Below are 22719 nucleotides of genomic sequence, written 5' to 3'. Positions count from 1 at the left end.
GTTAATGTCGCCCATTTTCTGTTGCGTCGCAGGCAACTAACTTAATGTTTGAAACACGAACCGAAGCTCACAAAAGCTTAAAAATTGCTCACAGATTTGCAGACACTGTTTATCTTGTTAACAGAAATGATTATTCTGTTCAGTTGAATCCCGCTGACAAATCAAGTTTGCCTGTAGTAGCTACTGTCGCCTCGCATCACATTTGAACTGAATTGAGCGCGAAAAAAATCAATCCCACAATGCAGTGCTTTTACAGTATGATACTGTATTACGAATTTATCGGGTTGAAAACAGAAATGTGCTGTATATTTACAGCTGTTCTGTAAAATATACAGCCTAATACTGTATTATGGAAATACAGTACAATTCGGTAGGAAATTCGCTGTAAATTTACAGTAAAGTTTTACAGTGTAGATGTCTTAAGGCGGAGTCTCGAACGGCATCACCGGCGGCCATCTTGTCACAGGGAAGCTTTTTGGGTATCTGATGTGAGTGATCAGCACGAACACAAATCCTCTTATCTCGCTGAAATCTTGACGGATTTACAAACGGTTCGGTTTCTTACAAACGTTATTAACGTGGCTATAATTCTGGATGCTTGAACATGTTTAAATATATAATATTATATTTATTGATAAGTATGCAGTGTCATAACTACGTCTCTGACGTTTATAACAAACCAAACCGTTTGAAAATCGGTAGAAAATTGAGCAAGTTATGGTTATTTAAAAAGTACATGCACCATTAAAACACAGTGTTACGAGTGAGTGAGCTCCCTGTGGTAAGATGGCCGCCGTGTGCGGATGTCGACCTCCATTGGCCAGCAGCGCGGACGAGACATCTAGCCTTTATTATATGATATCTATGAATATACGGCCCAGGCAGTTTTACACCCCTGTTGTTCCTGATGCGTCCAGTAGGGGGATATACGACGAAATAACATAATTAAATCGACGCTCGAAACTTACACATTAATAACCGTCCTGTCCATAGACTTTGACTAATTTAGTGTTTTTTGTTCATTTAAATATAAACGTTACAGTGTAACGATAGACAGTTGAATGATCTGCAATACAGATTAAAATATCTGTAGATATTCAGTTGGGCTTCACTCTCTTCACTCAGCCTACAGAAGACTATTTGTTTTTGTTAATTGAAAAATTAATAACACACACAGTTGGATCAGATGACAAGTAATGATATATGACCTACTGTAGAATAGTTATATACAACATAGGTTTTTATATACAGGAGAATGAGTGATATATGTTGTTGTGTAATTTATATAAAGTTACATTTAGATATTAACCATATTTAGCTCATTAGACATACAGTGTAATCATAAAGATCCTCGATGAAATATCTGCTGTAATATTCTCTATTGGTCGTCATACAGCTACACAACAGTGTCCTATAGCATTTTATGAAGACAAACACAATTTATCCCTTTTCTAAAATGCCAAGGGCCATTTAGAAGAAAGAGACAATATTGTTGTTCACAAAAAAAATGTAAAAATGTAAAATTAAGATATAAATGAGATAATTAGATCATCTCATTTATAAGAAACAACTCAAACCAAAATCTACAGTAGTACAATACTACATTCAAACCATATGGGAGCAAAGTTTTTAATGTGATTTTTACGTCAGACATGATTAAAAATATTTGAGTGAGTGTGTAGTTCAACTCTTTACTTAGAGAGAGAGATTTACTGTCCATACATATATGCCCATTATAAATGTGTCTTTTGTGTGTTCACACATTTCCAATATCTACTGTAATATTGCCCCAGAAACCATGTGGAGTTTTAATGCAAGGAGTAAACAGAGTCTTACCAGAAGAGGCCATCTCACGCAAGCGGAAGACAGGCAACAAAAGACAATTAAAAAGAAGACCCATCTATTGACATATAGAAATGAACTGATGTCTACCCTTAGCTAATCATTTATAAATAATAAATGTTGCATCATTGCAAAACCACAATAACTTTAGCAGATTATTTAACATACCTCAGTTCGTGTCGTTTACTGTCCAGCCTCCCCCTACTGGACGCATCAGGAACAACAGGGCCGTCAAACTATATCTCTCGGCTCCAGGTCTGCAGCCTCACCATACTCACTGAAGCTCTTATTGAGAATTAACAGAGCTTTACATGATGATGCTTTATTGAAAATAATAGTTTAGTTTGATGTCACCAGTACTGTGATCAGTGTTTACTTTTGTTTGGCAGTTTGATGGCTTTTTAATATTATAATTTTGTTTGTTTGTTTGTTTTGTTGTCTACTGTAACTGTACTTGGCCAAAACAGTAAAAGAAAGCTTGTTGATGATAAAGATCATGTAGTGACCCGAATCACTGATCTTATTCAGAGTAAACTCTTTGACTCCATTGGTGATTATTTTTGTCATATTATATATTAAGTGTTCATGTCACTGCATGTCTTAATATGATTCTGTCATAGTGTCTAAAAGTTCTTCATGTGAAATCTGTTTTTCTAAGTAAAAAATTGGAACATCTGATTTGAATCATGGCAATGTTGACGGTGACAATTTTGAGATTAATATCAATAACCCACTTTTAATTAGGGATGAGATTTGTGACTCACTCCACTAAATGATAATGAAGTGCACACTTTAAACCTGTTGAACAAACAGGACAAACACACAGAACTACATCTGAAGAGTGATTTATGTCTGTACGAGTCACTGCTCAGACTCACAGTCAGAGAATTTGGATTTGTTTGTATTGCTCTCTGACAACAAGATTAACATTTGAAATAACTGACATAACTAATTGTGTTTCAATTTTGAAACTTTAATGCTTGTTTCTCGACAACAGTAACTGTGCAACAAAATAAAATAAAATAAAAAATAAATCAGTGCATATCCCACCACAAAAACGACAAATGATTAACTTATTAATTAAATCTGGAGGAAAACTGAGATCCTGACATTCGTTAATTGATGGACAGGTGAACACAAATAAAAAATAACATTAAATTGATGATGAAACTAAGCCATTAAAATGACACTCTGACAGCACCACCTACAGGTCACACTCCTACAACAGTCTAATGCACCATACATACATAATGCACCAAATATGGGTTCATTATTTATTTTTTTTACAATTATTTCGTTTAAAGAAATCTGTGAAATGTCCAGCCCATTTAGTTTTCTTGTGATAATATAAATACAATGTTTAACATACACTATTTTTCATCACACATATTTTACACACCATTGTTGTTCTAATTTTGAAGAATCTGATGTTGTGGTTCTATTCGTCTTACAATTGCACATGTTTGTCTAGGGGTCCAGCAGCAAACACTGAGAAGTGCTCCTGATGCTGCCGTTTCTCCTGCAGTTAATCGATCTGTTCCCATATAAACAGCTATTGCTGCTCCTCCTATTTTTAGTCACTCCTACAGCTGCTCCAGTCACAAGTTTCTTGAGAAAAATTTTTATTCTTAGTGTCCTTATAGTCCTGCTGTCTTGGGCTGAACTGTCTGATAAATCTATAAAAAAACAAACACATAAAAAAAGCACATAAAAAACTATGCATAATATCTGTCTTGATGGCATCAATCATAAATAATGTTAGTTTGGTATATGAACATATTTTTTGAAAAAGTGATGTTTTTCTTGTCGGCCCAATTTACCTTAACCCACTGAGGTAAAATGGGCCACATGGTTTCAGCTAAATTGGGCCATCATCTGTGTCACTCACAAACACACATACATATGTGTTTGAGTGTGTGTGTGTGTGTGTGAGGGTGTGTCTGCACGCACACACACACACACACACACACACACTCACCATGACCCCCCCAACAGTAATAATGGTAGTAGATATTTTATTTACAGTGAGTATGGCAAACGAGAAAGGAACGAGAGGAGAGGAGAGGAGAGGAGAGGAGAGGAGAGGAGAGGAGAGGAGAGGAGAGGAGAGGAGAGGAGAGAGGGAGAAGGAAAGAGTGAGGAAGTGAGAGGAGGAGGAAGGATGAGATAGGAGACAAGCAGAGGAGACAGGAAGTGAGAGAACAGGTGAGGAGAAAGGAATGCAGAGGAAATGAGAGGAGACAGAAAGAGAGAAAAGAGAGGAGGAGCAAGGACCAGAGAGGAAAGGATACAAAGATAAAACAGGGAGGGAAAGGAAGGTCAAACAACTACACAGCAAAATCCCCAGAGTTAAATTAACTCTGTTCAGAGAACATTTGGTCCCTCTCTAAAGAGAGTTAAAATAACTCTGAATCAGAGTTAAAGTTAATGAGATACTTAAGTGATTAATTAAGTGATGATTGGGCATTAATGATGAACACCTGCTGTTAACAAGTTCTCAGCAGAGGAGGATTCAACAACTCCATAAACAGCATTGCCAGCTTCACTTATTACTAACCAGGGGTGCGTTTCCCGAAAGCATCGTTGGCCAACTATGGTCGCAAGTTCATCGCAATGTCCATTGAACTCTATTGGTAACGACGAACTTGCGACCATAGTTGGCCAACGATGCTTTCGGGAAACACACCCCAGACTGACTTTATTTCTGTCAGACGTCTACAGAAGGTCTTATTGAGAATTAACAGAGGTTTAGATGTTGATGATTTATTGAAAATGTATGATCACCATTATAGTGATGAGTGTTTTCTTCAGTTGGGCAGTTTGACTCTTCTTGCAAGTTTGTGGGTTTTGTAACAGCTTTTACCAAAACACGTAATTTGTTACAAAGAAAGCCAAAAAAAAGATGATCGGGTGATATAGTGTTTAACAGCAGATAGTAAAAAAATGCACTTATATCATCACTGTCCAAAAGTGGTCATTTGATGTTAATAGATTATATTCACTAACAATACTCTCTTGCCACAGATTGGACATTTTGATTTTTTAAAATACATAATGGGGGATTTTTTTTTTTTTTTTTTAAACAAAGACATCAATAATCAGCTTATGAATCTCAACAATGGTGACATGCTTCATGCTGCAATGCATGCTGGGAGCCACAATAGTATAAAACTCATGGCTCCCAGGATGCATTGCGGCATGAAACATGTCACCATTGTTGAGATTCATATGCTGATTCTTGATATCTGTGTCTTAGAAAAAAAAAATTCCCCTATTATGTATTTAAAAAATTAAAAATGTCCAATCTGTGGCAAGAGAGTATTGTTAGTGAATATAATTTATTAACATCAAATGACCACTTTTGGACAGTGATGATATAAGTGCATCATTCTACTTTTTGTTGTTGAAAACTAGATCACCTGAACATCTTTGCGTCTGGCATTCTTTGCAACAAATTATGTGTTTTGATAAAAACTATTACAAAAAAACACAAACTCACAAAAAAGTGAGCTAAGAGTCAAACTGCCCAACTAAAGGAAACACTCATCTCCATTATGGTGACCAACCATTTTCAATAAATCGTCAACATCTAAACCTCTGTTAATTCTCAATACGAACTTCTGTAAACATATGGCAGAAATAAAGTCAATCTGGTCAGTAATAAGTGAAGCTGGTAATGCTGTTTGTGGAGTTGTTTAATCCTCCTCTGCTGAGATCTTGAGAGATTTAATGTCTTATTTTGTCTTCAGTTGATTTCATCTGTGGCTGGAAGTCAGTTGTAGTTCTTGTCTTTCTCTTTTTTCTGTTCTTGTTTCGCTTTCCTTCAGTGATTCTGCTTGTTGACAGCAGGTGTTCATCATTAATGCCCAATCATCACTTAATTAATCACTTAAGTATCTCATTAACTTGAACTCTGTTTCAGAGTTATTTTAACTCTCTGTAGAGAGGGACCAAATGTTCTCTGAGCAGAGTTAATTTAACTCTGGGGATTTTGCTGTGTACAATCTGTGGAAAGAGGAGAGGATGAAGGGGGCCTTAGATGAATACAGGGAGGGAGTGAAGAAAGGAATTACAGTGAGTGTGCACCTCTTATCACGAGCATGGGGTGTGCCGTGATCCACACTGCAAAGACGCATCAGTGGAAAGGTGACTGGCAGTGAACATGCGTCAGGGCGGAAGCCCTACCTTCCAGAGGAGGCGGAAAGAGGCTGCCACCCTCAAGACCTTGGCGCAGAGGGGGTTTCCCTTCACAAAACGTGATGTCCAGCAAGTGGCCTTTGATTTTGCAGCCAAGAACATATCTGGTTTCTCCAAGACAGCAGGGAGGGCCGGATATTACTGGTTTCAGAACTTTCTAAAGCGCAACCCTTGGGATGCGCAAGCCAGAGGTCCTGTCTGCAGCACAGGCTGCTGGACTCAACAAAGAGGTGGTTAGCCAGTGGTTTAACCAGTATGAGAGCCTTTTGGTCGAGCTGGGTATTGAGGGCACACCGTCACATATATGGCTTGGGCAAAGGCTGCCACTATTGAAAATGCCCAGGCAGGGTTCCGGGGGACAGGGATGTTCCCTCTCAATAAAGACACGCACGCACCCTCTCACGCACACACATACACACATACACACAATTTAGTCCCTAATCATATAAAATGTACACCAAATAATTATTCTATTTCTTGCAATAACATAGGCTCTTTTTGTTATTTTCTTTCTGTTCAGTCTGTGAGATCGGTCACATTCACTGACTTGATCTCAGTGCCACAAAGGGAGAGGGCCATCAGAAAGAGAGTCATCCAGCAAGCAACCAGCCAAGCAAGCCGGCAAGTACCCGGGCAGCAAGCAACCAAAAGGGGGAAAAAAAGCAGGACAAGAGAAGCAAATCCCCTTGCAGTGCTGCTATAATTAATAAAGTAAACCTAACTCAGAAATTGGGCTCTATATGAGTTCAGTGATTCAGGTCAAATGATTGTGAAATAATGATTATGTTAAAACACAACCAGCACCATCAGATCACCTTTTCTCTTTGTTCATCTGGCAGTTATAACTCATGTACAGCAGCCAAACAAAATCTAAAGTGAATGATTTAAGAGTCAAGAGCCCAACTAAATCAAACACTGATCTCCATAATGGCGACTTAAAATTACGGTTTTCTCCTTCAGTGATTCTGCTTGTAAACATCAGGTGTCTTCAATGTTGGCAATAAAAAATAAAGAGTTCTTAATTCATCTTTGACGTCTGTCTGTTATTCAGATATTTTTGTTTAAAAAAAAATTGTTGTAACTTTTACTCATTTTAAATGATTAACTTTTAAGAATTAATTTGATTAATTATTACTCAATTCTAATTTGTTAAATTTAATTAATAATATTGCTTGTAATCTGTTGCCACAATTTTATTGAATAGATATAGCGTATTCATTTTTACAGTGTACGTGGAAAAGTCAAAGGAAAAACTTCTCAGTTTTAAGCATATCGTTGTTGTGCAAACATACCCTTAGATGAAATTAGCTGAAGATAAAAGAAGACAATAACTTGACAGAAATAAAGTCAGTCTGGTTAGTAATAAGTGAAGCTGGTAATGCTGTTTGTGGAGTTGTTTAATCCTCCTCTGCTGAGATCTTCACAGATTTAATGTCTTCTAAATATTCGGGCCGATTTTTCTCAATCCTAAGTGAAGTCCCAATTATCTTGATGGCTCTACAGATTATCTTCTCAGATGTTCCTGTGGTGTGTGAGGTGTGTTGAATGTGACTGGATCTGCTCTGAAGAACGTCGGAGCTGCCACGATTGCAAATCGTAAATATTCAACATGTTGAACATTTATAATTAGAAATCCTGATGTGTGGTGGCAAAACATGAAAATACATAAAGATAAAAAAAAACATTCATATGCATTCAAATAATGATAAGAAGTATATTTTCGCTTTCTAAGCTTGTGCCTAAAACTGAAGACCAAAAATACTGAAAAAGAGTATTATATATCAATTTAAGATTACACTCAAAAAAATATTAAACATGCATTACATTAGTCAATAGCACACAACAGCAGTCATTCTCTCACAAAGGGTCAAAGGGAACAAATGAGGGTCAATCCCTGTCAATCATATTGTGGCTCCGCCCACAAAGCTCAGGATTGGTTCTTTATAAAAGAGCTGTATATGTGTCTTCATTGGGATCAGAGATCTATAGGAGAGACAGAAGGATTTACATCACAAAATAGAGAAGTCAATATAAACTAAATTTATAGCATAATCTTTTTTTTTTTTTTAATCGACTTGTTTCTGAATCGGACTGTATGTTTGTTCCTGCATGCAGATCATGAAGACACATGATTACACAGATAACGGCTGATCGACTGATTTTCTGCTTCTGTAAAGTCATGTTGTGTTTGGATGATTTACCTCTTTCACTGCGAGATCTTCATTTTTAACACTCCTTCGTTTCTTTCTGTAATAATGACAGAAATTAACAGCATATGGATGACTATATTTGAAGTTGTTTGTGGATCTCACATTATAAACAGGATGACAATGATAATGATGATGACGAGGATGAATATTGCTCCACATTCCACTGTGATCCCAAATACTTCATGCCAAATGGATCTAGGATGCACTGAAAGAGTGAAACATTATCAGCTAAGATTAACAGTCCAGACTGAAGAAAGATATACAGGTTTGCTCTTACAAAAGCTTCACCTGTGACAGTTACAGCGTCAGATCTCTGAGATCCATGTTGATTGTGAGCCTGACAGTAGAAGCGTCCACTCTGTAGTGCACTGAAACTCTGTCCAGATCCAACAGCTGAGGTTTCATTCTCCTTAAACCAGCTGAAGTTCAGAGCAGGAGGGTTTGAGTCACTGATGCAGTTCAGAGTCACTGAATCTCCCTCCACTATTACACCAGATCCACTCATCAACACTGAGACATTCCTGGGAGGGTCTAAAGACAAAAATGAAAATTCATAACAAATACTTATAAATTTAATTTTTTTTAACAATGTGCAGGTGATCATGAACTCACACATGACGTTTAAAGTCACAGTATCAGAGTATTTCCCTCCATGTTCATTGATGGACTTGCACTTGTATTCTCCACTGTCAGCCATCAGGGCTGATCTTTGAGATGCTGTAGATTCTTCCAGATCCTACAATCGTTCCTCCTTTAATCCAGCTGATTTCTGCAGGAGGGTTTGAGTCACTGATGCAGTTCAGAGTCACTGAATCTCCCTCCACTATTACACCAGATGGACTGATGGACACTGAGACGTTCCTGGGAGGGTCTAAAAAGGACAAAAATTAAAACTCTAAATCATCAATTCAAACACGATCTCCTAATTTTAAAAAGAAAAAAAGTCATTCTGCACTCACACATGACATTGAGCTGAACCTCAGGAGAGATGTGAGTGTGTCCGTCTACAGCACAGCTATATCTGCCTGAATCCTCTCTTCTGACTGACTGCAGCAGGAGTTCATTGTTTCTGTCTCTTCTCTCAGTTAATGGCTGTGAGTTTCTGTACCAGATGAATGTTGCTCTGTCAGTCAGAGCGCAGCTGCTTTTACATCTCAGAGTGACTGAATCTCCCTTTGTCACTCTCTCAGGAGACTCCACCTGAAGATCTGAACACAACACACACATTATATCTAGTGCTGCTGTCATACACTGATTGTTATTCAACATAATGCACAGAAGAAGAGATAAACCTCACCAAAGTCACCTGTGACAGTAAGAGTCACTCCTGGTTTACCAGTCCATTTGTCTTTATCAGTGATGAATCTGAAATAGTACTTGTGTGAATCCTTCAGTGTCACATGACTCAGTCTGACGGTGCAGTTCTGCTGTTGATCTCCCAGATACTGAAGCCTCTGACTGTATTCAGGGTCCTTAGACAGATCTAGAGGCTCAACATACTTATCGGTCCAGAACACTTTCTCGATCTTATATCCAGAAGGGTATGTATAAGTGCATCTCATTATCACTGTTGAGTTCTTTAGTGCACAGATGTGTGAAGGACTGTAACTCACACTCAAATCAGCGCTAGAAACCCCTGAAACACAGAATTCCAAATGAAAATGTTGTTTTATCAGGTATATTGAGCTTGTGGAGAAGGCACTTTGCAGCACACCAAAAACATACATAAGAGTTTAAGGATTCTAATAGACCTGTGGATTTATTTATTTATTTATTTTTTATTTTTATTTTTTTTAACTACAATTTAAAATAATGAACAAATAAAAACTTATAGAGTATTTATTATTATCTATTCTAAAATCTATTGGGTATTTATTGATGATGTCATAATCATCATTGATTAAGTCAAAAATCTTGTGTTTAATGTTCACAAAAGTGTTTAATGTTCTTTTGGGATTTAAAGGGGATTTATGTTGTCTGGGTTTTGTGGGTCACCATTGTGCTGAAGAGTAGAGTAGCGATGCACAAAGTATTTGCAGTTTAATAAACACAAATAAATGCACAGTCTATCATTGTCCTGACACTCTTATGTCTTTTGTATTTGCAACTCACAAATTTGAGTAAAACATCATTGAAAAATTTAAGGTAATCGTTTTCCTCATTTAATGGCATTTTACAGTATAAATATATTGTGAACACATTTTCAATAAATGGAAAGCAGCAATTCCTTATGTATTTTTCAATATATTACAATATATAACACAATATATTGACACAATATATTATTATTCCATATATTATATCAATCATAAATATATGGAAATAAATGGCAAAAAATGAAACACTTTGAATATGATATTAGTAATATTATGTTGATCAGAGAATATTGAGTGAAGTGTTGCCGTAACATCAGTCACTCACCGTGAATCATGAGCAGAAAGATCAGAGGAAGAGGAGGAGCCATTCTGACTGACATCACCATAGCAACACCTACAACAACCAATAAACAATCAGTTACAGTACCTACAGTGAATATGATGTAAACGTCTATCTCTATATAATAACATATGTAAAGGGTCATAACATACATTTTTTATGTTTTTAACATTTAGAAAAGAAAGAAAAGCATTCAGATCAGCATGAAATAATTCAACTTGAACACACTTATTCTAAAAACTGACAAAGCAAAGAAAAAAAAAAAAATGTAATAAAGACTCAAGCCAAAAAATGCAGAGGCGTCGACCTGGAAAATCTGGAACAATTACACAATAGCGGAGAGAACAATTCAACACTGAGAACTATTTAAACAATATTACTTTGAAATTAGCTGTTACCTTATCCATGTGTGTCTTCCGTCTGTTTTCTTGTGTGAAACTGAAAGTAAACAGAGCTGTGCAGGAAAAGCCCTGATTTACAGGAAAAGACATCAGGAGTCAGGGTCTCTCTCTCTCTCTCTCTCTCTCTCTCTCTCTCTCTCTCTCTCTCTCTCTCTCTCTCTCTCTCTCTCTCTCTCTCTCTCTCTCTCTCTCTCTCTCTCTCTCTCTCTCTCTCTCTCTCTCTCTCTCTCTCTCTCTCTCTCTCTCTCTCTCTCTCTCTCTCTCTCTCTCTCTCTCTCTCTCTCTCTCTCTCTCTCTCTCTCTCTCTCTCTCTCTCTCTCTCTCTCTCTGAGAGCCCTATAAAGGCCAGTTTAGTTTTAGGGATCAGGTTATGATAAGATGAGATGGGTACGGTTAGGGTACACTCAAAAAAACATTTATTAAGATTTTTGTATTAGAATTGCATATACAATTCCCATCCATTTGGCTTACATAGCTTTAACATAAACAAAATAATAAACTAAATGTAATTCATATTTCCCAATCATATTAGACAGGTAAGATTTATGTATAGTACAAAATGTCCATGATAAATTAACACTGCCTAGTGTTCGCGTGTACACACTACTGAGTTAAAGTATTATTGAAGCAGTGTTTAAGTGGCTGTTTACATGACACCGTTCTTAACTAAAAACTTAAAAAACTTTTTATGCGTTTTGGCCGTTTGTTTACAGGAGAACAGTGTTTTGCCTGAAAATGCAAAGTTGTGGAAACGGGTTTCAAAGTGCAATTTTTTGAACACGGTCTTCGTTTAAACAACAAAAACCTGAATCTGTGAAGACGATGACGTCATGCACATGCGTATTACGTGTTCAGTCTGTAGTGTTTCCAAGGCCGCATTAATGCACGGGCTTACCTGGGCTGAAGCCTAGGGGCCTCCCAAGTTCAGGTTCATGAGCTGAAAAGTTTATTGTTTTGTAACTTGTCAGATTTTGTCGCTGTATGTCGCTAGTCTCTAGGCTATACTGTGAAGTCGCTTGTGGGCGTTGGTAGTGCTGTCGCTCTTATGTTATTGGTAGACTGCTCTTCTGGCCACATATATAGAAAACACCATCACAAGTGATACAAGTGATTAATTTGACTAGGAATTAGGCTCAAAAGAAACAGTATGCTGTTGGGAGAGTGTTTTTATATTACCACACAGCAGTGTTCAGTGGATTAAATCGTTTACTAGATTAATGATCGATCAATCTACAAATTAAACTCACTCATACTGTCATAAATGACTAAAACGTCATCCGAATTTGACAAATAAGAAATTTTCTTGTCCCTAATAGTGAACATAATGCAGGGGAAACTGTAAAATGAACTGCAGCAGTGCTAAACTTGCATCATAAAACTACAACACTCGAACTATAAATGTAGGCTATGAATTAAACTCACTGAGACTGTCGACAATTTCTTTTCCATGCATCATTTTATTATATCCATGTTTGTGGTTAGTTACAGTCAAATCATATAAAACAGTGAAATCGCCCTCGAACTCTTCTGTCTTGCCTGCACTGCACTCGAGACGGTGACGGGAGCTGAGCTCCACTGAAAGGCTTCTTTCCTATTGGTTGTCGCTCGCGAAAATCGCTTCTCATTTGCATGAAGTTGAAATTTAGTTGCTGTGTGTGGTTGTTAAATAAAGTGTCTTGTGTTTATGCTCAAGTGGGCTCAGTGATATGTCAATAACAATATTAAAATTAAAAACAATATTAAAAAACTCACTGTTGTAGGTCTCGAAAGAAACTAATGCATTTTGTGATGTAGATTACCTAGATATTACACTTTTTTAAAATGAGACTTTATAAATCGAGGGGATGGGGGGCCTACAAAACCTCTCAGCCCCGGGGCCTAACATTAGGTTAAGGCGGCTCGAGTGTTTAATCGCCATCTAGTGGCCTGGAAGCAGAATACAGCGTTTATAGTCGTTTTCGCGGATTGTTGTGAATGAGGATCGTTTTGAAAATGGTGTCGTTTGTACGCGGAAAACTCATAGGAAAAACATCTCCGTTTTAAGCATATAGTTTGTAACGTCTGTCAGAGAGTTTGAAGTCTGCCCAGATGAAGAACACAAGACAATACAAACGAACTGGTAGTTCCACGAGACTTTTGATTCTCGTGGACCACGTGATTGACGTACAAAGATGTACAAAGATGTTCTTTAATCTGGTACATGTATTAGCCTAGTGTTATTATTAAGTGTACTGTTAAGTAAGTTTTTTCTGGTTGACAAATTTAAACACACACACACACACACACACACACACACACACACACACACACACACACACACACAGAGATTTAAAATTTAAATGTCTGAATGGTCACTAGTCTGTGTGTGTTGTGTTTTCTTTTAATCAAGACAGTCTCATAACATCTTGTAATAATTCATATGAAATAGCAAAATTGAATGAAATAATTTGCAGAAAAAAATATAATTTGTCATAATCAACACTGACTGGGATTGGGTTCTTCATGGTTAGATTTATTTTTCCATTATCTTGTATGATTTATGATTTTGCTCAATTGTTCCTAGTTCTGCTTTATGTAACTTGAGGCATTAGTTCTGATTCTTCTGTATTAACAACTTTGATCTACGTTAGCTGTGTTTAAATAAATACACACTTTGGCAAAAATAAATAAATTTAACTAAAAATCTGTTTCAATTTTCCTATTGGTTTTCATATTAACAAAATACCTTGCATTTACAACAAATTTCAATTGAAGGAATCACATATTGTTCAAGGATCATTCACAGCAATTTGTCCAATTAACTGCTCACGGCACATATGGTCCCATTCTAAAGAGTGTTAAAGTAACTCTGAATCAGAGTTAAAGTTAATGAGATAATTAAGTGATGATTGAGCTGTTTGTGGAGTGGTTTAATCCTCCTCTGCTAAGATCTTCACAGATTTAATGTCTTCTAAATATCTTTCTCCTTCTGACAATCCTAAGTGAAGTCCCGATTATCTTGATGGCTCTACAGATTATCTGATCAGATGTTCCTGTGGTGTGTGTGAGGTGTGTTAAGAGTGACTGGATCTGCTCGGAAGAACGTCGGAGCCGCCACAATCACGAATCATAAATATTCAACATGTTGAACATTTATATTTAGAAATCCTGATGTGTGGTGGGAACCCTCGAGGACAAAACATGAAAATACATAAAAATAAAAAAAACGTATGCATTCAAATACTGATAAAAAGAGTATATTTTTGCTTTCCAAGCTTGTGCCTAAAACTGAAGACCAAAAGCACTGAAAAAGAGTATTATATATCAATTTAAGATTACACTCAAAAAAATATTAAACAAAATGAAACATGCATTACATCAGTCAATAGCACACAATAGCAGTCATTCTCTCGCAAAGGGTCAAAGGGAACAAATGAGGGTCAATCCCTGTCAATCATATTGTGGCTCCGCCCACAAAGCTCAGGATTGGTTCTTTATACAAGAGCTGTACATGTGTCTTCATTGGGATCAGAGATCTATAGGAGAGACAGAAGGATTTACATCACAAAATAGAGAAGTCAATATAAACTAAATTTATAGCATAATTTTTTGAATTTGAATAATTTGTTTCTGAATCGGACTGTATGTTTGTTCCTGCATGCAGATCATGAAGACACATGATTACACAGATAACGGCTGATCGACTGATCTTCTGCTTCTGTAAAGTCATGTTGTGTTTGGATGATTTACCTCTTTCACTGCGAGATCTTCATTTTTAACACTCCTTCGTTTCTTTCTGTAATAAATACAGAAATTAACAGCATATGAATGACTATATTGAAATTATCAAAGTTGTTTGTGGATCTCACATTATAAACAGGATGACGATGATAATGATGATGACGAGGATGAATATTGCTCCACATTCCACTGTGATCCCAAATACTTCATGCCAGCTGGATCTAGGATGCACTGAAAGAGTGAAACATTATCAGCTAAGATTAACAGTCCAGACTGAAGAAAGATATACAGGTTTGCTCTTACAAAAGCTTCACCTGTGACAGTTACAGCGTCTGATCTCTGAGATCCATGTTGATTGTGAGCCTGACAGTAGAAGCGTCCACTCTGTAGTGCACTGAAACTCTGTCCAGATCCAACAGCTGAGGTTTCATTCTCCTTAATCCAGCTGATTTCTGCAGGAGGGTTTGAGTCACTGATGCAGTTCAGAGTCACTGAATCTCCCTCCACTATTACACCAGATCCATTTATCAACACTGAGACATTCTTTGGAGGATCTAAACAGGACAAAAAATAAAACTTTGAATAAATTCATTCAAACACAATCTTCAAATTTTAAAAAGACTAAATTAATATGCACTCACACATGACATTGAGCTGAACCTCAGGAGAGATGTGAGTGTGTCCGTCTACAGCACAGCTATATCTGCCTGAATCCTCTCTTCTGACTGACTGCAGCAGGAGTTCATTGTTTCTGTCTCTTCTCTCAGTTAATGGCTGTGAGTTTCTGGACCAGATGAATGTTGCTCTGTCAGTCAGAGCGCAGCTGCTTTTACATCTCAGAGTGACTGAATCTCCCTCTGTCACTCTCTCAGGAGACTCCACCTGAAGATCTGAACACAACACACACATTATATCTAGTGCTGCTGTCATACACTGATTATTATTCAACACAATAAGAGCAAAACCTCATCAAAGTCACCTGTGACAGTAAGAGTCACTCCAGGAACACCAGTCCATTTCACATCAGATTTATCAGTGATGAATCTGAAATAGTACATGTGTGAATCCTTCAGTGTCACATGACTCAGTCTGATGGTGCAGTTCTGCTGTTTATCTCCCAGATACTGAAGCCTCTGACTGTATTCAGGGTCATTAGACAGATCTGGAGGATCTACATCCTTTACAAGGTCTTTTGTCCAGAACACTTTCATGATCTGACGTCCAGTAGGGTATGTATAAGTGCATCTCATTATCACTGTTGAGTCCTTTAGTGCACAGATGTGTGAAGGACTGTAACTCACACCCTCGGTCTGACTACAAACCCCTAAAAAAAGTTAATTAGCAGCAGTTTGTGCATAAAAACTGCACAATGCAAGAATTCCTGAGCAAGGGTTGCAGAGACTCACCGTGAATCATGAGCAGAAAGATCAGAGGAAGAGGAGGAGCCATTCTGACTGACGTCACCATAGCAACATCTGCAACAAATATAGTGGCTTGTTTTCAGCTTTAATGTCAGCATGAAACATAAAAACAAATACTACTTTATTTATCAAAGAACATGACAGCAACAGTCATTTTTTCACTGCATGAGTTTGTAACTGTCCAACGTCTTTCACTTCCCCGTTTTGATTGACAGCCCATCATAGACAGTAGGACCCTGCCAGACCGATGGCCTTTAATTTCCTACTGAGAAACTGCTATAAAGCACCTTAGTTGACTTTTGTATCAGTGCATTGCTAATGTTTACAAAACATACTCTGGAGCTTGTTGTCACTCTGGTGAATTTGCAGGATTATTTTTAAAAGCCACTTTAATAAGTATTGGGTATAAGTCTTTATAATCTATCTTCATTATATAGTTATCTGTTGTGTAAAATATTAAAAATGATTTTTTTTTATCAATTTGTTTTTCGCCAACAAATCACTTCTTGAGAAAATAAATTTGTGCTATTGGACTTTTGATTTTAAACCCTATAGTTACTGAGACACAGCCCTGTGACAACTAGCCCCAACCAATCTCCCATAAATCCCCCACACTTAAGATATTTGACAGAACAGTTATAAAATCATGCTCTTACCCGTTTCACCAACACCCGTGACCAGCGACAGCACTACAAATGATCAGGATGAAACCAGTATAGGCGTTTTCACACTCTGAATGACACGTGATTAACACATTATACTTTAATATGAGCTTATGACACCTCACCTAGTGCAACTCGAGCAGAGGAAGTATCATTGATCTCGACGCAATACAGACACAGTCAGGCAGTCAGTAATCCAGACACGAGCAGGAATAGTAGACTAGAGAGGTGCTGATGAAAGCAAGACGGCAAGACATGAACACCAGAACGGTCTGACAATGAACACACAGCAAAATCCCCAGTGTTAAATTAACACTCCTCAGTGTACATATGTGTCCACACTACAGAGTGTTAAAATTAACACTGAAGCAGTGTTGAAGTTAATGAGTTAATTAAGTTAACACTGAAGCAGTGTTGAAGTTAATGAGATAATTAAGTGATTAATTAAGTGATGATTGGCCATTAGTAATGATACCTGATGATAACAAGCAGACTCACTGAAGGAAAGAGAAACAAGAACAGAAAAAAGAGAAACACAAGAACTACTGACTTTGAACCATTATTGCACTTATTATTTGACCAGTTTGACTTTATTTCTGTCATACATCTACACACAGTCTTATTTAGATTTAACAGAAGTTTAGATGGTAATGTTTTATGGAATGTTTCGTTTGCACATTGGTGGTGGTTGAGGAGATTCCCCCCTTCTATGTAAAGCGCTTTGAGGTCTCAGAAAAAGCGCTATATAAATGTAACAAATTATTATTATTATTATTATTAAACACAATAACTTCTGTGCACAAAGTATTTTCAAAATTTTTGCTGTTGGATCTCAAACTATAGAATCTCAGAGCTACAATCACCAATAATAAAACAAGACATGAAGCATATAGTCAAAGATTCATGCTGATAATGTAATTATCATCAAAACATATTGTGAGCAGGTCATGTTTTCTCTTGCAGTAACAAATGTGCTTTATAAACACAATGTTGGAAAAGTCAGAGAAAAACTAATATTAAAAAGGGTCAAGAGCCCAACTAAAGAAAACACTGACCACCATAATGGTAAACTTCCATAAAACATTACCGTCTAAACTTCTGTTGAATCTCAAGAACTTTTGTCGATGTATGACAGAAATAAAGTCAAACTGGTAATAATAAGTGCAACAAAGTGTAATGACTCGAAGTCAGTTGTAGTTCTTGTGTTTCTCTTTTTTCTGTTAATGTTTTTTCTCTTTCAGTCACTGATTCTGCTTATTAACATCAGGTATCTTCAATAATGCTCAATCATCACTTAATTAAACACTTATCTCATTAACTTCAACACTGCTTCAGTGTTAACTTAATTATCTCATTAACTTCAACACTGCTTCAGTGTTAATTTTAACACTCTGTAGTGTGGACACATATGTACACGGAGGAGTGTTAATTTAACACTGGGGATTTTGCTGTGCACAGCAAACACAAGGCTACATATAGGGAATGGTGACCAACTATCCTGGTATGGAAACTGCTGGATCCGGGATTGTAAAACACTGGAAGGAATTGCAGTGGCAGTGACGTCAAAAAACACATTTCATCTCCAGCATCGCCAAATGTGCATTTGATAAACCTCCAATTTACTGATTTATTAATCAATTATTATCAACACTGAGACGTTCTTTGGAGGGTGTAAAACATACAAAAATGAAACCCTTAAATCATCTAATTTAAACACAATCTCTGGTTTTTAAAAAGAATAAATGAATCTGTACTCACACATGACATTGATCTGAACCTCAGGAGAGATGTGAGTGTGTCCGTCTACAGCACAGCTATATCTGCCTGAATCCTCTCTTCTGACTGACTGCAGCAGGAGTTCATTGTTTCTGTCTCTTCTCTCAGTTAATGGCTGTGAGTTTCTGTACCAGATGAATGTTGCTCTGTCAGTATATATTTACATATAGAAACACATATCCGCAATATACTTACAATATGAGCACTGCACAGATGTTTGGGACAACACAACATTTACAGAGCAGACAAAAGTTAAAGAAGTGAAATATAGTCAGAACTCAACATAAATTCTCCAGTAGGGGTCAGTGATGAAGAAGAGTATAAATTAGATTTGCCATGATGACGGATGCTTTACACCCTTACTGAACAAAAATATATTTCCATACATTAATGATCAATATATTATATGGTGTAAATATACTGAAAAATATATTAAATAATTTATTGCGTTAATATAATGTATTATTACAATATATTGAATAGTACATAAGGAATTGCCACTCTCATATATTGAAAAATGTATTTGCAATATATTTACACTGTAAAAAGTAATTAGTTGAGTGTACTTAAAAAAAAAAACATGTGGAAAACTATTACCTTAAATTTCTCAAGGATGTTTTACTCAAAATTGTAAGTTGTTCATATAAAAACATACATAAGAGTTTACGGACACTAATAGACCTGTGCATTTATTTGTATTTTTTTTTTTAAAACAACAACAAAAAACAACCTACAACTTAAAAGAATAAACAAATAAAAATTTATAGAGTATAGGGGAGAGTGGGGTGATTTGTGCCAGGGGGGGAAGTAGTTCCACCCTTGTTTCTGGAAAACCATAGAAGAAATTGGTCATGTGACCACATAATTTTGAAAAGCAATCACTTTTACTCGTCCTCCAAAGAAGAGAGACACATGGCATGAGAGTTAAGCACATTTTAGTGCAAAAAACTGTTTTTTCCCTTTCAAAGTAAAATTTCTATGATTTAGGTTTTTTGATTGTAGTGTCTGAACAATTATAGACAAGTTTGAAAACATTTCACACATGTTTTAGTGCTTTAGTAGTCTACACAATGAGTCTATACAGTTAGCATGATGTTAGCTCTTAACTGCTGGATCATGCTAGTTTTTCAAACTTGTGGGTCTGGGGTGATTTGTGCCAAAGGGCCTGGGTTAAGTTGTGCCAGATCCAGACCACCTAGACCTACATACTCACAGGGGATAATCTTGAGAAGTGAGGAGATGGGCATGCCTCATCATTGTTTGACTCAGGCCTGCCTGCTATTTGTTTAATTTAGCTAACACTGATTTCAGTTTTGAGTTTGCACTATGTTATTAAAGAGAAGTATTATTCCGTTTTTAAGTGGCCTATGTCACAATAGGATGTTTAGAAATTAGCCTAGTCACTTTATTCTTATATGTTACATAATTGACAGCACTATGTCAACAGGCATCTATTGCCAAAGCCTTTTTGCCTGAAATGATTCACAAATATCATATATTGTGTTGCTATGGTGCTCTAAATGGTTGCTAGGGCGTAGCTTGATAGCTTCACAATGATCCTAAGAGACTGATTGGTCGTCTGAGTAAAATGAGCCCGCCCCCTTGTCTCTATGACACTGTGATCCAGAGTTATGTTCAATACAAAATCCCTATGCAATTGACCATAGTAGGAAAAACGCATGCTATGGTATTCCAGGGTGACAATATCTAAATAAACCTTAAATGAGTAATTTTGTATTGAATTTATCTTGCTTTCATATAGCATTACGGTTCATAACATTAAAATGTTCTGTTTTACTTCAGAAATCACTGGCACAATTTACCCCCAATGTATTCCCCCAAAGGCACAACTTCCCCCGCACCAGGGGCAAGTTGTGCCATGAGACCACTTTTTTCCCAAGAGCTATATTTCTGAAACAATTTATTTCAGATCCAAAGTTATTGTTCTCAGGGATGCACCACATCCTGAAATATATGTACATCCTTAAGTTGAAGGCATTACTGCCATGGCCTCACTTTAAAGTCACTTTGAGTAAAAACTGGCACAACTCACCCCACTCTCCCCTATATTGTTATAGAGAAAACCTATTGGGTATTTACTGATGATGTCATAATCATCATTGATTAAGTCAAAAATCTTGTGTTTAATGTTCACAAAAGTGTTTAATGTTCTTTGGGGATTTAAAGGGGATTTATCTGTTGTCTGGGTTTTGTGGGTCACCATTGTGCTGAAGAGTAGAGTAGCGATGCACAAAGTATTTGCAGTTTAATAAACACAAATAAATGCACAGTCTATCATTGTCCTGACACTCTTATGTCTTTGTATTAGCAACTCACAAATTTGAGTAAAACATCATTGATAAATTTAAGGTAATCGTTTTCCTCATTTAATGACATTTTACCGTGTAAATATATTGTGAACACATTTTCAATAAATGGAAAGCAGCAATTCCTTATGTATTAATAAATTAAAAACAATATATTGACACAATATTACATGACTTGGTTGAATTCTAATGTAGAATGCGGTGTGTTATTTCTTGATAATATTTCTTGATATTCGCTGCTAAGTATAACACCGTTGCCATGCAAAACAGAGCGTTGCTATGGACGCAGGATTCTAATCGTAGAGATGGAACAGACTATTTTCTTTAGCGGAAGCAATACAATCGTTTTTAAATCAATAAACTCCTTTTTAAATCAATATTTTGTGTCAAATTATTGATTTATTTGGTAGGTAGCCATGTAATAAGCGGGATAATGTAGAGCGAGGCGGTTGTTTTAGTGAATACAACCCCTTCAGGCTGATTCAAGACTATGATCCTGATCTGCCTGTCGGGGTTGTATTCGCTATAACAACCGCCTCGCTCTACATTATCCCTTACATATATTATATCAGTCATAAATGGAAATAAATGGCAAATAATGAAACACTTATATGAAATGTATATATGAATATGATAAGTAATATTACGTTGATCAGTGAATATAAAGTGAAGTGTTGCCGTAACAGTCACTCACCATGAATCATGAGCAGAAAGATCAGAGGAAGAGGAGGAGCCATTCTGACTGACATCACCATAGCAACACCTACAACAACCAATAAACAATCAGTTACAGTACCTACAGTGAATATGATGTAAACGTCTATCTCTATATAATAACATATGTAAAGGGTCATAACATACATTTTTTATGTTTTTAACATTAAGAAAATAATGAAAAGTATTCAGATCAGCATGAAAGAATTCAACTTTAACAAACTTATTCTAAAACTTATTCTAAAAAACTGACAAAGCAAAGAAAAATTCAAAACAATGACATTCAGACACAAGCCAAGAAAAGCAGAGGCGTCGACCTGGAAATTCTGAAACAATTACACAATAGTGGTGAAATCTACTAATCTTCTATCTATTCCACTGAAAACTATTTAAACAATATTGCTTTTAAATCAGCAATGTGTTTTTGAAGTGTTGGTGTTGTTACCTTATCCATGTGTGTGGATCCTTCTGTTTTCTTCAGTGGAAGTGTTGAGCAAGAAATCTTATAATCCGGCCTTCTGTCCCTTCAGGCTTTCCTTTTTTCTTTTTTTCTTTTTTTTTTTTTTTTGGCCAACTGAAACTGAAAACTGTAACTGAAAGTAAACAGAGCTCTACGGGAAAAGCCCTGATATACAGGAAAATACATCAGGAGACTGTGTGTGTGTGTGTGTGTGTGTGTGTTTGTGTGTGTGTGTGTGTGTGTGTGTGTGTGTGTGTGTGTGTGTGTGTGTGTGTGTGTGTGTGTGCGTGTGTGTGTGTGTGTGTTTTGATTTATATTACATTGTGGGAACCAAATGTCCCCACAAGGATGGTAAAACCTGAGATCACCTCCATTGTGGGGACCAGCCAGCGGTCCCCATGAGGGAAATGGGTTAATAAACATACTAAATTATATTTTTTTGAAAATGTAAAAATGCAGAAAGTTTTCTGTGATAGGTAGGTTTAGGGGTAGGGTTAGTGTAAGGGGATAGAATATACAGTTTGTACAGTATAAAGACCATTAAGTCTATGGA

General features: G+C 36.7%; 1 protein-coding gene and 1 pseudogene across 4 annotated transcripts; both read right to left on the bottom strand.

The window, feature by feature from the left end:
* Window positions 1-7130: 7130 nt before the first annotated feature.
* Window positions 7131-11114, bottom strand: LOC311077792 (B-cell receptor CD22-like; annotated as a pseudogene). Its single transcript, XR_014609569.1, has 9 exons — window positions 11084-11114; window positions 10671-10739; window positions 9547-9885; window positions 9209-9457; window positions 8862-9120; window positions 8538-8780; window positions 8352-8454; window positions 8241-8286; window positions 7131-8022 (listed from the first exon to the last, which is right to left on the bottom strand). The product of XR_014609569.1 is annotated as a B-cell receptor CD22-like (transcript).
* Window positions 11115-13353: 2239 nt separating this feature from the next.
* Window positions 13354-22390, bottom strand: LOC311077795 (sialic acid-binding Ig-like lectin 14). Of its 3 annotated transcripts, XM_084106420.1 has the most exons (12): window positions 22152-22390; window positions 21687-21755; window positions 18648-18790; window positions 17015-17120; window positions 16884-16916; window positions 16213-16281; window positions 15786-16130; window positions 15448-15696; window positions 15121-15360; window positions 14935-15037; window positions 14816-14861; window positions 13354-14601 (listed from the first exon to the last, which is right to left on the bottom strand). In XM_084106420.1, exons 6-12 carry the CDS (start codon window positions 16271-16273, stop codon window positions 14560-14562), a joined length of 1086 nt encoding a protein of 361 aa, XP_083962546.1. In that variant the 5' UTR covers window positions 16274-16281; window positions 16884-16916; window positions 17015-17120; window positions 18648-18790; window positions 21687-21755; window positions 22152-22390; the 3' UTR covers window positions 13354-14559. The 3 variants fall into 3 exon arrangements, with proteins under 3 accessions (XP_083962546.1, XP_083962545.1, XP_083962544.1); XM_084106419.1 differs by lacking the exon at window positions 16884-16916; XM_084106418.1 differs by lacking the exons at window positions 16884-16916; window positions 17015-17120; window positions 18648-18790.
* Window positions 22391-22719: the final 329 nt, after the last annotated feature.

The sequence above is a fragment of the Abramis brama genome (assembly GCF_963993115.1).
Source record: "Abramis brama genome assembly, chromosome: 2".
NCBI lineage: Eukaryota > Metazoa > Chordata > Actinopteri > Cypriniformes > Leuciscidae > Abramis > Abramis brama.
This window is presented reverse-complemented; position numbering and strand designations above follow the sequence as displayed.

What these genes read in the sequence shown, in the direction of transcription:
- LOC311077795 (XM_084106418.1), bottom strand. Translation starts at nt 21,747, where the DNA reads ATGGTGATGTCAGTCAGAATGGCTCCTCCTCTTCCTCTGATCTTTCTG. An exon ending in AGTGACTCTTACTGTCACAG is followed by an intron (nt 15,697 to 15,785) that starts GTGACTTTGATG and finishes TGTTGTGTTCAG; the next exon opens with ATCTTCAGGTGGAGTCTCCT. An exon ending in AGACGCTGTAACTGTCACAG is followed by an intron (nt 15,038 to 15,120) that starts GTGAAGCTTTTG and finishes TCACTCTTTCAG; the next exon opens with TGCATCCTAGATCCAGCTGG.